General features: G+C 40.2%; 1 protein-coding gene across 6 annotated transcripts in view; it reads right to left on the bottom strand.

Annotated features, from left to right (window-relative positions):
• The window catches only part of ESRRG (estrogen related receptor gamma), a 1119561-nt gene that overhangs the window by 333327 nt on the left and 768773 nt on the right, over positions 1 to 17461 (bottom strand). For 2 of the 6 annotated variants that reach the window (XM_075339126.1, XM_075339123.1), the window contains exon 1: positions 1868 to 2093. The exons of 3 other annotated variants lie outside the window; for them this stretch is intronic. Coding sequence is in view for 2 of the 3 variants with exons in the window: in XM_075339123.1 (XP_075195238.1) it covers positions 1868 to 1923 (56 nt within the window). In the remaining variant the exon portion in view is untranslated. Of the gene's footprint in view, positions 1 to 1867; positions 2095 to 17461 lie in introns of those variants that run through there. One more of the 6 variants, XM_075339122.1, reaches the window with a different exon arrangement.

The raw sequence follows: 17461 nt of genomic DNA, 5'->3' as shown, positions 1-17461 counted from the left end.
GATATAAAAGTAAAGTAAGGGAAAGGAAATCGAGCACGATCCCTCGATCCCAGCTGGAAACCTGATCACTTAAAAGCAATCACTTAAGATTGTGTACTCATTTATTGTAGCACTAATGTCATCTTATCTTGGCGTCCTGACAGGCAGTAGCCCTTTCTTATCAACATTACACTTTCAGCTCTTCCCTGTGCCCTTCCTATATTCATCTGTAGATACAATTACCCTAAACTTTGTCGCAGGCCGATACTTCATCCGTTTTTTTTTTTCCTTTATTTTCCCTTATCCGTCTGTTTCCTCTTAATACATCTCATTCTTTTGTCTTCCTCAACTCTTCCCACTGACACCAGCTCCTCTGCTTTCCCTTTTTTGGACTCTTTTCATTTGCCTTTTCCGCTTTCCAACAGCTGTGACAACTGTTAAAACAGTCAGTAAAATTAAGTCAGCCCCGTAATCCTTTAGTCAATGTAACATTTTAATCAGAGGTAGAAGGAGTTTTATGTAAAGAGCCGACTGTTTCATTTCCCAGAGATGAGATTGACACATATGTCAGAACGGGCCGATACATTTATTGCATCTGTTACATTGTTTTTAAAGAAGACGTAGCGGGTACATTCCCCCGATCTCCAAAATTTCCCTAATTTTTTGCAGCAATTTTGTACCTTAAAATTAATGCTGACAGATCACAAAAATAAATCGTTCCTCTATACGGCGACTCACATCTCGTAATCGATTATTGGGGTCCGCGGTGGTTCATCCGCTGACCCCAATATTCTTTCTCTAACCCTTAGGACCACAGTCCCTGCATCTGACATCTGCACACAGATCATTTCAATGCATCTTCCTTAAGAAGCTTATCTAAGTAATCATTCAAATTAGCTATAAGAAGGTAAATTTAAGAAAGCTTCTTTGGCAAAGGCGGAGCGTTGAGCGCACTTTTAAAGGTTTTCGAATGCAACGCCCCATCAAAGTCACAAACTTAGGGTACAAACTATTGTCTCGAGCAATTTGCAGGTCTTTAGGTGCAGCCCAAGTTCTACTTTGCGCACTGACACAGTCACACATGGTCTGGTGTATTTTTTTTGTTTTTTTTTCCCTGCGCACACTACCCCTGACCCTGGCAGTATTGGTTTGAGCAGCTCCACAAGACACAGAAGTATCAATCCTAAGAAACAAATGTATCTCCAGCCAACTCCTGAGAACTCCTTACTCTTCGTCCTGCCCAGATCCAATACATATTTTCTCTCCCCCCCCCCCTCCCCGCCGCCTCCTAACTAGCCCCAGTTACTCATTGACCGGCGCCTGCATTGTAGCTAGTTAATGCTTATCCATCTAGAATCCAACTCCAGGCTGCTTCCTAAATACTTCTTTAAACACGCTTTCTCATTTTCTGCTCATTATCCCCCAGAGCATGTCACTTCTATGACAGCGGCTGCAAAGACAAGAAGCAATTCTGGTGGTCTGTATGGCACGCAGACCATGGAAAAGAAAAAGGGGGTGAGAGGGGGGGTTTTCTAGGAAAATGTGCCGGACCCCGGCGAATCGCCACATTGTAACACTTAGCTAAAGCTTTTGTGCCAAGTGCCTATTCTTAGCACCTGAGTGACACACAGCTGCTCCTCGGATGGTGACAGGACACACGGAGGAAGGTAACGGAACAATCCCACAGTCGTACAATTAACACAAAAAACAGCAATCTCCGCACAATAGAGACAAGACAGGCACACAGTGATCACTCATGCACAGAAATCCTCTTAGCCCCTACCTGCATCTCTGTAATAATGTTACGCATTGTATAAAGAAATAGAAGCAAAAAAAAAGAAAAGAGAGAGACAGAGAAAGAGAGAGAGAGAGAGAGAGAGGTACCTACTCTTCCTCGTAGTGCAGGGAAAAAGACTCTGGAAGGCAAAGTTCTACCGAATCCATGTGCGCCCGGCAACCATAATTTGTGCACCCCAGCTATAAATCAAAGTTTCCTTGTCAGAGGACAGTGCAATTAACACAAATGTTCTCCCGGTGACAAGCCTATAGGCACAGCCAGTTGGGACCAAAAGCTCTCACACTCTCCTAATCAAGGACTTAAAGCCCCGATTGCAGCTTATTAATATGAAGTAGAGCTTTACATATGCAGTCCCTCTGGCCCGCTGGGCTACTGGATTGGTGGGAGGATGGCCAATGAAAGACGGAGAGGGCAGGAGCTCCACACATTGTGACAGCAAGGCAGGTACTGTGCGAAGGGGGGGGGGACACACTGAAAACTGAGATGGAGAGCCAGATTTCTCCTGAGCTACAAATGTTTCCTTTGGGCTACAGTACAAAGAGGGAATAAAGGGTTCCTCTGTTTGGGCATTAAACGTTTGTTATAACATTAAACACAACTCGCCCGAGCCAAATGCTCCAAAGATTTCATGTCATTTTTTTATTATTATTATTTTTTTTTATTATTTTTTTACAGAAATGTTTACATTTTCTCGCCAGAGCCAAATGCTCGAAATATGTCACGTATTATTATTATTATAATATTATTATTAGAAGTTTTTACATTTCCTCTTATTGACTGTCATTTTATTTTATTTTTTTACATTTTTTCTTTCATTTTATTTTATTACACTTCCTGTTGTATACTGTCATTTTATTTTATTTTTTTACATTTTTTCTTTCATTTTATTTTATTACACTTCCTGTTGTATACTGTCATTTTATTTTATTTTTTAATACATTTTTCTTTTATGTTACGTTATTTTATTGTATTTTTTACACCTCCTGTTACAGACTGGCATTCTATTTTATTATTATTATTTTTTTCTTTCATTGTAAATTATTTTCTTTTTTACATTTCCTCCTACAGACTGTCATTTTATTTTATTTTTTTACATTTTTTCTTTCATTTTATTTTATTACACTTCCTGTTGTATACTGTCCTTTTATTTTATTTTTTAAGACATTTTTTTTTTATGTTACATTATTTTATTGTATTTTTTTACACCTCCTCTTACAGACTGGCATTTTATTTTATTATTATTTTTTTTTTCTTTCATAGTAAATTATTTTCTTTTTTACATTTCCTCCTACAGACTGTCATTTTAATTTATTTTTTTACACTTTTTTCTTTCATTTTATTTTAGTACACTTCCAGTTATAGACTGGCATTTTATTTTACTTTTTAATATTTTTTTCTTTTATTTTACATTATTTTATTGTATTTTTTACACTTTCTGTTACAGACTGGCATTTTATTTTATTATTTTTTTTCTTTCATTGTACAACAGATTTTTTACATTTCCTGTTACAGACTGAAATTTTATATTATTATTATTATTATTATTATTATTATTATTATTATTTTTCTAATTTTTCTTTCATTTGATATTATTTTATTTTTTACATTTACTGTTACAGACTGGTATTTTATTTTATTTTTTAATACATTTTTCTTTCATTTTACATTATTTCATTTCTTACATTTATTGTTACAGATTGGCATTTTATTTTATTTATTTATTTTTTCTTTCATTGTACATTATTTTATTTTTTACATTTACTGTTACAGACTGGTATTTTATTTTATAATTTTTTCTTTTATTTTACATTATTTTATTCTTTACACTTTCTGTTACAGACTAGCATTTTATTTATTTTTTCACATTTTTTCTATCATTTTACTTTATTATTTTACACTCCCTGTTAAAGACTGGCATTTTATCATTTTTTACAATTTCTTTTTATTTTATTTATATTTTTTCTTTAATTTTACATTATTTTGTTTTCATTTTTATGCTTTCTGTTATGGACTGGCATTTCATTTTATTTTTTTACATTTTTTCTTTCATTTTACTTTATTTTATTTTTTACACTCCCTGTTTCAGCTTTTTTTTTATTTAAAATTTTTCTTTCATTTTCATTATTTTATTTTAATTTTTACACTTCCTGTTCTAGACTGGCATTTTATTTTATTTACATTTTTTCCTTTCATTTTTCAATATGTATTTTTTTTTTATATTTTCTGTTACGGACTGCCATTTTTATTTCAATCATTTTTTACATTTCCTGTTACAGACTGACAATTTATTTTTTTCTTTCATTTTACATTATTTTATTTTTTACACTTCCTGTTACAAACAGGTATTTTATTTGATTTTTTTACATTTTTTTTTTTCATTTTACATTATTTTATTTTTTACAATTTTTTTCTGCTTTATTACTATGTTGAAAAATTTCTGGGCCCCCCAAAAAAAAAAGAAAAAGAAATGTCCGGGGTAGCAAAAAAGAAAAAAATTGTGATAAATTCAATTGCCTAAGATGGCGCTAGAAATGCTTGTCCTAGTGCAAACTGTTTTGACATAGCACTCAAGGTGCACCGCCATCCATTTCTTAAGAGTGGAAGAACGCTACAGTTACCCCTGGGAAGAGGAAGGGTTAAACGGTAAGGGAAGAAGAACGCTGCAACCATCATGGAAAGACGAAGGGTTAAATAGTAAGGGATGAAGAACGTTACAGCCACCTTTGAAGATGAAGGACTAAGCGGTAAGGTTAGAGGAACACTGGTCACCCTGGGAAGAGAAGGGTTAAATGGTAATGGAGTAAGAACGCTACAAACGCCCTGGGAAGAAGAAGGGTTAAATGGTAAGGGAGGAAGAAAACTGCAGCCACTATGGGATGAGTAAGGGTTACACTGTAAGAGAGGAAGAACACCGTAGCCACCCTGGGAAGAGACAGGGTTAAACGATAAGGGAGGAAAAATGCTGCAGCCACCTCTGGGAAAAGCAAGGGTTAAATAGTAAGAAAGAAAGAATGCTGCAGCCACCTCTGGGAAGAGGAAGAGTTAAATGGTAAGGGAGAAAGAACGCTGCAGCCACCCTAGTGAGAGGAAGGGTTAAACGGTAAAGGAGGAAGAACGCTGCAACTGCCCTGGGAAGAGGAAGGGTTAAACGGTAAGGGAGGAAGAATGCTACAACCACCCTAGGGAGAGGAAGTGTTAAATGGTAAGGGAGGAAGAACACTGCAGCCACTCTGGGAAGAGGAAGGGTTAAACGGTAAAGTAGGAAGAACGCTTCAGCCACCCTGGGAAGCTGAAGGGTTAAACGGTAAGGTAGAAAGAACTCTGCAGCCACCTGGGAACAGGAAGGGTTAAACGGTAAGGTAGGAAGAAATCTGCAGCCACCCTAGGGAGAGGAAGGGTTAAACGGTAAGGTAGGAAGAACACTGCAGCCACCCAGGGAAGAGGAAGGGTTAAATGGTAAGGTAGGAAGAATGCTGCAGATGCCCTGGGAAGAGGAAGGGTTACATGGTAAGGGAGGAATAACACTGCAGCCACCCTAGGGAGAGGAAGGGTTAAACAGTAAGGGAGGAAGAATGCTACAGCCACCCTAGGGAGAGGAAGGGTTAAATGGTAAAGAAGGAAGAACGCTGCAGCCACCATAGGGAGAGGAAGGGTTAAATGGTAAGGAAGGAAGAAAGCTGCAGCTGCCCTTGGAAGTGGAAGGGTTAAAAGGTAAGGGAGTAAGAACACTGAAGCCACCCTAGAGAGAGGAAGGGTTAAACGGTAACGTAGGAAGAACGCTACAGCCACTCTTGGAAATGGAAGGGTTAAAAGGCCTCCAAGCCGCACATAACATTCATATGTTTGTCTAAATAAGTACACGCCTTCGTGCACTTGTCATCCCCCATTTCTTTTTAAGTGAGCAGGCGAGTATGAACCGAATTTAACACGTCTAGCACACAAATTCAGATTATGTTAAAACAATGAGAAATGCCGGGGCAGTCACATTGATCAATCGGTTTCTTCTTTGTGACAGTGAGCAGATTACAGACTAATAACAAGATAGTAGGGACTGACTTAGGGGGGGGGGAAGCGGGTGAGAGGGAAACCTCATTACACCCCAAAAATAAATCCCACATTCTTCAATCGTAGAATTTAGAACCTTCAGAAAATTGATACAAAATTTCGAAGGCAAATATTTAAATGTTTTTTTTTTTATAAACCCTAACTGCCAGAAACAAAACAAAACAGAGGTGGGATGTAAGGTGTCAAAGAAGTCGATTTTGCTTACACCTTAACCCTGTCCATCCATGCTGGGTTTTGGGGGAATTTCTACACGGCCTTGACTAAGTTTTCCCACCATCTAAATAAAAATCTGATCTCGTCTCGAGAATTCTTCACTTTTGTCATCTGCTGTTACCCAGTACATTGCAAATTCCTCTCTGTACAGTTTTCCCCGAAAGACGTCTTCATTAGGTGGAAAGGAATTTGCAAAATTTGCAAAATTTAGGATTTTGGGCCCACTTTCTTTTTTTTTTAGATTTTGGGCCCACCATTCTTTTTTTTTTACTTTTTGGATTTCTTTTCCACTCAAATGCTAGAAAATGGGGGGTTAATATTGCGAAACTATGTCACTAGGCGGAGTGTCGAAAGCAGGTACTAAAAGCTTAATTACCAGTAGCATTACGCTGTCTATATTGTTAAATGTGAACCCTGCAATTAAGATGTAAATTTGGCTGTGAGCAGTGAAGAAAAAGAGCTTTGGGACGAGAAGTAAAATGCGAGCATTCTGGAGACGCTATACAACAAAAAAGATTAGTCTCAAACCTTAACAGGGGAGACATTTAATCATTTTACAGCATTCAAATGCCTTTTTTTGAGCACATTTTGATTGAAACCGGAATTTAAAATACCATAAAAGAATAAAGCGAGCGTTCCCTGTCAGCATGTAAAAGAGGCATTCACTTTCCGGGCTGCATGGTAATCTTTATCTCTGCAATATTGATGCCGCTAATTATTTTCCCTGTGTACCAGTCCATAGAATACAAATGGACAGGGGCGATCTTCATTACAATGTCACAATCCGGCCATACGTGTTCTCTATGGGATATGTAACAGTGCGGGTTGAAATGGGAAAAAAATAATCGTGCGCCGCAAAAAATGACAAGACGTGTGGACCTGGAAGGATTAGAGATGCTAATTTACTGTAGTCTGCAGGATAATGGTATCTTGCCATCTTTCAATGCAGGGTCCTTTTCATGTTGTCACATCTACCCAAAAACATTGCCTGCCACGACCCCCGCTGTTACCCTATTATCCAAAGCAAAATTCCCTCCAACCAGCTTTCATCCAGTTAAATGACTGTCCCTACTGTGGTTCCTCGATGGACACAGAGACAAAGCCTTTATCCCCCCCCTCCCGCCTCCTCCTACTCCTCCCCGGCAAGTGAAGAGGTCCCCATTATAGGATGTGAGGCTACCCAAGAGCCAGAGTCATGTCCCCTGTGATCTACACCAATCCTTGAACTTGAAATAGGTTCTAGAATTAGCCTCATACCAGTCATATTGGTGCATATGTCTCCAGATAGAAAGAAGGGTAATATTGTCTGGAGAGAGCAGCGAGCGTCTGTACATCACACCAGCCAGGACTGGACTGAGAAAGCAATCTGTACGGGGGAGACACAGCCTCATCATGTATTGTGGGGGTCTGCAGAGTAGATAGGGAGATAGCTATGTATAAAAGGATAGATAGATAGATAGATAGATAGATATAGAAGGATAGATAGATAGAGGGATAGATAGATAGATAGATAGATATAGAAGGATAGATAGATAGAGGGATAGATAGATAGATAGATAGATAGATAGATATAGAAGGATAGATAGATAGAGGGATAGATAGATAGATAGATATAGAAGGATAGATAGATAGAGGGATAGATAGATAGATAGATATAGAAGGATAGATAGAGGGATAGATAGATAGATATAGAAGGATAGATAGATAGAGGGATAGACAGATAGATAGATATAGAAGGATAGATAGATAGATATAGAAGGATAGATAGATAGATAGATATAGAAGGATAGATAAATATAGGATAGATATATAGTTAGATAGATAGATAGATAGATAGAGAAGGATGGATAGATAGATAGATAGAGAAGGATGGATAGATAGATATAGAAGGATGGATAGATAGATAGATAGATAGATAGATAGATAGATAGATAGATAGATATAGAAGGATGGATAGATAGATAGATAGAGAAGGATGGATAGATAGATATAGAAGGATAGATAGATATAGAAGGATGGATAGATAGATAGAGAAGGATGGATAGATAGATATAGAAGGATGGATAGATAGATAGATAGATATAGAAGGATGGATAGATAGATAGATAGAGAAGGATGGATAGATAGATATAGAAGGATAGATAGATATAGAAGGATGGATAGATAGATAGAGAAGGATGGATAGATAGATATAGAAGGATGGATAGATAGATAGGATAGATAGATAGATATAGAAGGATGGATAGATAGATATAGAAGGATATATAGATAGATATAGAAGGATAGATAGATATAGAAGGATAGATAGATATAGAAGGATAGATAGATAGATAGATAGATATAGAAGGATAGATAGATAGAGGGATAGATAGATAGATAGATATAGAAGGATAGATAGAGGGATAGATAGATAGATATAGAAGGATAGATAGATAGATATAGAAGGATAGATAGATAGATAGATATAGAAGGATAGATAAATATAGGATAGATATATAGTTAGATAGATAGATAGATAGAGAAGGATGGATAGATAGATAGATAGAGAAGGATGGATAGATAGATATAGAAGGATAGATAGATATAGAAGGATGGATAGATAGATAGAGAAGGATGGATAGATAGATATAGAAGGATGGATAGATAGATAGGATAGATAGATAGATATAGAAGGATGGATAGATAGATATAGAAGGATATATAGATAGATATAGAAGGATAGATAGATATAGAAGGATAGATAGATATAGAAGGATAGATAGATAGATAGATAGATAGATATAGAAGGATAGATAGATAGAGGGATAGATAGATAGATAGATATAGAAGGATAGATAGAGGGATAGATAGATAGATATAGAAGGATAGATAGATAGATATAGAAGGATAGATAGATAGATAGATATAGAAGGATAGATAAATATAGGATAGATATATAGTTAGATAGATAGATAGATAGAGAAGGATGGATAGATAGATAGATAGAGAAGGATGGATAGATAGATATAGAAGTATGGATAGATAGATAGATATAGAAGGATGGATAGATAGATAGATAGAGAAGGATGGATAGATAGATATAGAAGGATAGATAGATAGATATAGAAGGATGGATAGATAGATAGAGAAGGATGGATAGATAGATATAGAAGGATGGATAGATAGATAGATAGATATAGAAGGATGGATAGATAGATAGATAGAGAAGGATGGATAGATAGATATAGAAGGATAGATAGATATAGAAGGATGGATAGATAGATAGAGAAGGATGGATAGATAGATATAGAAGGATGGATAGATAGATATAGAAGGATATATAGATAGATATAGAAGGATAGATAGATATAGAAGGATAGATAGATATAGAAGGATAGATAGATAGATAGATAGATAGATAGATATAGAAGGATAGATAGATAGAGGGATAGATAGATAGATAGATATAGAAGGATAGATAGATAGAGGGATAGATAGATAGATAGATATAGAAGGATAGATAGATAGAGGGATAGATAGATAGATAGATATAGAAGGATAGATAGAGGGATAGATAGATAGATATAGAAGGATAGATAGATAGAGGGATAGACAGATAGATAGATATAGAAGGATAGATAGATAGATATAGAAGGATAGATAGATAGATAGATAAATAGATAGATAGATAGCTATATATAAAAGGATAGATATAGAAGGATAGATAGATATAGAAGGATAGATAGATAGATAGATATAGAAGGATAGATAAATATAGGATAGATATATAGTTAGATAGATAGATATAGAAGGATGGATAGATAGATAGATAGATAGATAGATAGAGAAGGATGGATAGATAGATATAGAAGGATGGATAGATAGATAGATAGATAGATATAGAAGGATGGATAGATAGATAGATAGATAGATAGATAGATAGAGAAGGATGGATAGATAGATATAGAAGGATAGCTAGATATAGAAGGATGGATAGATAGATATAGAAGGATGGATAGATAGATAGATAGATAGGATAGATAGATAGATATAGAAGGATGGATAGATAGATATAGAAGGATATATAGATAGATATAGAATAGATAGATAAATAGATAGAGATAGATAGATAGATAATAGATAGATGGATACATAGAGATGGATAGATAGATAGATAGATAGATAGATAGATGGATACATAGAGATGGATAGATAGAGGGATAGATAAATACTTAAAGATAGATAATAAATGGATAGATAGATAGATAGATAGAGATAGATAGATAGATTACGGTATAGATAATAGATAGAAGGATAGATGGATAATATTTATTCACTTATCTAGTGCTATTAATTCCACAGCACTTTACATAGATATTTAGATAATTAAGAGAAAGACACTCAGTTACGCTGACAAGGTGTGTACACGCTGCATATATATGATATTGGACAAAAGAAAGTCAAATAGATAATTTCAAGGAAAACAGAAATATATGAAATAAACAATTTCTGGGTATTAATTATGGGTGAATAAAACACTTTTTTCTCGCTTTATTACTCTAAACTGCTGCCTGTTATTCCTTAATAGAATGATGAGACACAGATTAATATGCATTAAATAAATAGATAGATGTTGAAGGTTTAGAGGGAACAGCACAGACTCGCTGACAGACACATACAAATGAGACATATGTTGCTGGAGACACATGCTGCACTAAGCTCACACTTAACCACAATGAGTGACGATCTTTCCATGTTAACCATTTGTGCTGGGTTGTCATTTACTAAATCCAGGGTGTAATCAGAGCTTTACCCATCAGTTACAGCAGTGAGAGTCCCTGATTAAGGTCTCTAGTGTGAGCCCCTGGTGACGGTCCCTGGTGAGAGTCCCTGGTGAGAGTCACTGGTGAGGGTATCTGGTGAGAGTCACAGGCGACAGTCACTGGTGAGAGTCCCTGGTGAGGGTCCCTGGTGAGAGTCCCTGGTGAGGGTCCCTGGTGAGGGTCCCTGGTGAGGGTCCCTTGTGAGAGTCCCTGGTGAGGGTCCCTGGTGAGAGTCCCTGGTGAGGGTCCCTGGTGAGAGTCCCTGGTGAGGGTCCCTGGTGAGAGTCCCTGGTGAGGGTCCCTGGTGAGGGTCCCTTGTGAGAGTCCCTGGTGAGGGTCCCTGGTGAGAGTCCCTGGTGAGGGTCCCTGGTGAGAGTCCCTGGTGAGAGTCACTGGTGAGAGTCACTGGTGAGGGTATCTGGTGAGAGTCACAGGCGACAGTCACTGGTGAGAGTCCTTTGTGAGAGTCACTGGTGAGGGTATCTGGTGAGAGACACTGGTGAGAGTCACAGGTGACAGTCACTGGTGAGAGTCCTTTGTGAGAGTCACTGGTGAGGGTATCTGGTGAGAGACACTGGTGAGAGTCACAGGTGACAGTCACTGGTGAGAGTCCTTTGTGAGAGTCACTGGTGAGGGTATCTGGTGAGAGACACTGGTGAGAGTCACAGGCGACAGTCACTGGTGAGAGTCCTTTGTGAGAGTCACTGGTGAGGGTATCTGGTGAGAGACACTGGTGAGAGTCACAGGTGACAGTCACTGGTGAGAGTCCTTTGTGAGAGTCACTGGTGAGGGTATCTGGTGAGAGACACTGGTGAGAGTCACAGGTGACAGTCACTGGTGAGAGTCCTTTGTGAGAGTCACTGGTGAGAGACACTGGTGAGAGTCACTGGTGAGGGTATCTGGTGAGAGTTCTTGGAGAGGGCACCTGGTGAGAGTCCATGGTGAGGGTCTCTAGTGAGAATCACTGGTCAAAATCCTTGGTGAGGGTCCCTGGTGAGGGTCCATAGTGAGAGTCCCTAGTGAGGGTCCCTGGTTAGAGTCCCTGGTGAGGGTCTCTGTTAGTCCCTTCTGACTGGTGAAGGTCTCTATTGAGAGTCTGTGGTGAGAGTTCCTGGTGAGAGTCCCTGGTAGAGCTTCTGGTGATTGTCCCTGGTGAGAGTCACTGGTGAGGGCCCCTGGTGAGGGTCTTTTGGTGAAAGTCCCTGGTGATGGTCTCTGGTGAAATTCCCTGGTGAAGATCCCTGGTGATGGTCTCTGGTGAGGTCCACGGTGAGTGTCACTGGTGAGGGTCCATGGTGAGATTCTATGGCGAAGGTCTATTGTGAAAATCCCTGGGGAAGGTCCTTCGTGACATTCCCTCATGAGGGTCCCTGGTAAGGGTATCTAGTGAGGATCTATGGAGAAGGTTCCTGATGAGGGTCTGTGGTGAGGGTCCCTTGTGAGGGTCCCTGATCCCGTGTCAGCTTGCTGTCTGATGGGGAGTGCAGCCCCTGTCACTATTATAAAGCCCTCGTCCTATCCCTCGGGGATCACGCACGATTTACCTACACGTCTTCCCTTAAACAATGCGCTGTGGAGGTGCCGTGTGGATCCCGCGTGTTTTCCACTTGGTTATCCTACATTTTGCATTCCTCTGGGGGGTCATTTAATTGCTTGGCTGGAAGCAGAACGCTTTATCATTTCACAGTTGTGTCGCTTGTTTAATTCGTCTTTGTTTTTAGTGAATAAGCTTCTATATAATCCGCCTGATTTGTATCGTATGTTACAGGAGATTCTCATCACGGCGGCAGCACATGATGTCCCGGATCCCTCCTGAGTGTAGGGATTGTAGGCAGGTACCAGACAGATATTACAATCCTACAATATGAGGAATATCGGCAATGGCACATTAAACTACAAACCCCATCAACCTAGATTACACCTTCTGCAGTTGTCCCCACAAACAGTGCCTCTACTGGACATTATCTGGTATTGCAGCTTAGCCCTATTCAATAAAATGTTATAAGTTGCATTATTAATTACAGACCAAGAACAATAGTGGCGCTGTTTCTTTAAAAAAAAAATAAAAAAAATTAAACAATACAAAATATAGAATACTGTATATAAGAGCCCAGGCAGCGCTGTATAATGTAAACAAGACCTTATTATACTCACCCACAGGATGGTTGGGTCCAATGGGGGTGGCTGGTCTTGGTCCTGTCCTCCTTGCCAGCTCCGTGTGGATGTTGTGTCCTATGTCATCCACACAGAGTCCTCCATGGCGCTCGTGCTGCCCTGCTGCGGGCAGAGCAAAGTACTGTAATGCGGATGCGCGGGAAAAGGTCAAACACCGCCTGCGCATGCGAGACTGCAAAACTGATGACTAGTGCTTGTGATAGGCCATTAGTTGGTTAGGGGCCTGCACCACCGCCAATCACCTAATTAAGGGGGACACTCCACCCTTGTTGTTCACCACTCACAGTGTCTTACTTGTACTAGTGGCTGTGCCTGGTATTACAGCTTAGTCCAATTTAAAGACGACCTGGAAATAGTGCAAAAGGAGTCAGCTTTGCATTTAATTTCTATTGTTCTTCTGAGTATTTTTATTATTATTATTTTAAATCTTTTATAGATATAGCCTTTTTTATTTATTGCTAGTTTTTATGGTCTTTTCCAAGGGAGTGTGACTCACAGGACAGTAATACAGAGCAACCTAAAGACACGCCCCAGAAGATCCTGTGAGATACTCTCCAGAGGATCTTGTGAGCCACTCCCTAGAGGATTCTGTGAGCCACTCCACAGAGGATCATGTGAACCACTCCCCAGAGGATCCTGTGAGCCACTGCCCAGAGGATAGTGTGAGCCACACCCCAGATGATCTTGTGAGCCACTCCTCAGAGGATCCTGTGAGCCCCTACCCCAGAGGATCCTGTGAGCTACTCTCCAGAGGATCTTGTGAGCCACTCCCTAGAGGATTATGTGAGCCACTCCACAGAGGACCATGTGAACCACTCCCCAGAGGATCCTGTGAGCCACTGCCTAGAGGATAGTGTGAGCCACACCCGAGAGGATCTTGTGAGCCACTCCCTAGAGGATTCTGTGAGCCACTCCACAGAGGATCATGTGAACCACTCCCCAGAGGATCCTGTGAGCCACTGCCCAGAGGATAGTGTGAGCCACTGCCCAGAGGATAGTGTGAGCCACACCCCAGAGGATCTTGTGAGCCACTCCCTAGAGGATTCTGTGAGCCACTCCACAGAGGATCATGTGAACCACTCCCCAGAGGATCCTGTGAGCCACTGCCCAGAGGATATTGTGAGCCACACCCCAGAGGATCCTGTGAGCCAATGCCTAGAGTATCCTGTGAGCCACGCACCAGAGGATTCCATTAGCCACTCCTCAGACGATCCTGTGAACCACTACCCCAGAAGATTCTGTGAGCCACTGCCCAGAGGATAGTGTGAGCCATGCCCCAGGGGGTCTTATGAGGCATGCCCCAGAGTATACTGTGAGCACTCCCTAGAGGATTCTGTGATCCATGCCCTAGAGGATCCAGTGAACCACGACCCAGAGGATCTGTGAGCCACTCCCCCAGAGGATCCTGTGAGCCACACCCCAGAGGATCCTGCAAGCTACACCCCAGAGGATCATGTGAACTACTCCCCAGAGGATCTTATGAACCATCTCCAAAGGATCCTGTGAGCTACTGCCCACAGGATAGTGTGAGCCATGCCCCAGAGGATCTTGTGAGTTACTCCCCAGAGGATCCTGTCAGTCACTTCCCAGAGGATCCTGTGGGCCACTCCCCAGAGGATCCTGTAAGCCACTCCCCAGAGGATCCTGTGAGCCACTCCCCAGAGTATCCTGTGAGCCACTCCCAAGATGATCCTGTGAGCCACTCACCAGAGGATCCTGTCATGTGCACATAGAAAAGTCCATAAAAAAGATCACTAAATAACAATGCCCATATCTCTGGAACCATGTGTTGCATTTAAAAAACAAACAAACAAAAAAAAAATAGCATACCCAGCATACCACATGAAACTGCCATTAAGTGTCCCTTTTAACCCCTTAACGACCCATGACGTACCCAGTACGTCATGGATCGTGTGCCGGTAAGCCCCGCCCCCTGCCGCCGGCAGGCGGCGGGGATCCGCGCACATATCAGCTGTTATCAACAGCTGACATGTGTGCCTGCTAGCCGCGGGTGGAATCGCTTCCACCTGCAGCCATTAACCCCTTACATTTCGCTGCCAAAATCTGGAAGCGATATGTATATGGGCGCCGCCATAACAGTCACTTACCCCGCCCCCACCGGAAGTCACGTGACATGATCACGTGACTTTTGGTGGTTGCCATGGTAGCACAGGGTCATGTGATGAAGCCTGTAGCTAACATGACTCACTTCCTCTCAATGCCGGAATACAGCCGGCATTGAAAGTAAGGCTAGTTTCACACTTGCGCTGGACGGGATCCGTAGCATTGCGATGTGTGACGCATGCAACGGATGTGTTGCATATAGTGGCACAACGCATGCTACAGATCGTACAAAATAACGCAATCCGTTGTAGTGTTTTTTCCTTGTCTTTACACATCTGAGCATGCGCAGTTGTGTAAAGACAGCTGCGTTAACGGAATCCGTCAAATGACGCATTCTAACGGAATCCGCCACCATAGGCGTCCATTATAAAAACAATGGACGCCTAACGGATTCCTGCAGGTTGCGTTTTTTTGACACTCCGCCAAGCGCAGAAAAACGTTACATGCTGCATTCCATCCGCCCGACGCAGCGTCGTTATTTTGTCCAGCGGATGCAAAGCAGACACTTGTGTTACAGTCCGTCGTCCATACAAGTCTATGGAGAAAAGCGCAGTGCGTTAATGGACTGCGCTATTCTCCATAGTGACGGAATGCGCTGAACGCAAGTGTGAAACTAGCCTAAAGCAGCAAATCTGCAGTTCTCAGCTCTGTAGCTAAGATCTGCAGATAGTGCAGAGCGATCGGATTGCTGATCGCTATAGCCCCCTAGAGGGACTAGTAAAATAAAAAAAAAGTAAAAAAAAAAGTTTTAAAAAATTTAAAAAAAATAAAAAAACCTAAAAGTTCAAATCACCCCCCTTTCACCCCATTGAAAATTAAAGGGTAAAAAAAAATAAAAAATACACACATATTTGGTATCGCCGCGTTCAGAAATGCCCGATCTATCAAAATATAAAATCAATGAATCTGATCAGTAAACGACGTAGCGGCAAAAAAATTCCAAACGCCAAAATTACGTTTTTTGGTCACCGCAAATTTTGCGCAAAATGCAATAACAGGCGATCAAAACGTAGCATCTGCGCAAGAATGGTACCGTTAAAAACGTCAGATGGAGACGCAAAAAATAAGCCATCACTGAGCCTCAGATCCCGAAAAATGAAAACGCTACGGGTTTTGGAAAATGGCGCAAAACGTGCGCCACTGTTTTTTGGACAAGCTTGTGAATTTTTTTAACCCCTTAGATACAAGTAAACCTATACATGTTTGGTGTCTACAAACTCGCACTGACCTGAGGCATCACATAGATACCTCAGTTTTACCATATAGTGAACACAGTGAATAAAATATCCCAAAAACTATTGTACGATCACACTTTTTTTGCAATTTTTCCGCAATTGGAATTTTTTTGCCGTTTTCCAGTACACTATATGGTAAAATGTATGGTTTCATTTAAAAGTACAACTCGTCCCGCAAAAAACAAGCCCTAATATGGCAACATTGATGGAAAAATAAAAAGGTTACGCCTCTCGGAAGAAGGGGAGCAAAAAACAAAAACGTAAAGTGCCCAGGGGCTGAAGGGGTCAGTTGATCAAACTGGTAGTCACACCTCCACCATTGTTATATTAATGGAATCTACTAAAGCTGATTGTATACATTAGATAGCTGGTGGATGAACATTGACTCTGCCTATAGCTATTTCATCCATACACAGGAACTTAGCAAAATATATACACAGCGAGGCAGAACTTACTGCATGGAATTTTCACAGAGCTTACTTAATTCAAGGGGAAAAGGACCATATTACCTGAGACAACTTTTGACCCCCTCTATATATTATTTCGACAAAGAAAAGCCAAGAAGAGACAATGCCTGTTAATGGAAAAGACAGACACTACCATTACTCCCTATTAGAGGGATAATGCGCCTCCATAACACCCTCACAAATAAACTAACAATGAGATTGTGCTCCTCTAGAGAGCAATAGAGGCAAATAGAAAGGTAAGTTATCTCTGTGGGAAACAATAAAATGCTTTTTAATAGGCAACATCAAAAAGAAAGATTTGATTTGAGTATTTTACCTCTTAACAATGGTAAGGTTATGCCAGAAAGATCTATAAAAAAGAATTAAAAAAATGTAGGAAATGATGTGTTTCACATCTGTCTATCTATCTATATCTATCTATCTATCTATCTATCCCTCTATCTATCTCTATCTATCTATCTATCTATCTATCTATCTATCTCTATCTATCTATCTATCTATCCCTCTATCTATCCCTCTATCTATCCATCTATTATCTATCTATCCCTCTATCTATTATCTATCTATCTATCCCTCTATCTATCCCTCTATCTATTATCTATC

Source organism: Anomaloglossus baeobatrachus, chromosome 3, assembly GCF_048569485.1.
Source record: "Anomaloglossus baeobatrachus isolate aAnoBae1 chromosome 3, aAnoBae1.hap1, whole genome shotgun sequence".
Taxonomy (NCBI): domain Eukaryota; kingdom Metazoa; phylum Chordata; class Amphibia; order Anura; family Aromobatidae; genus Anomaloglossus; species Anomaloglossus baeobatrachus.
Note: the sequence above shows the minus strand (reverse complement) of the source record. Positions and strands in the feature narration are given on the sequence as shown.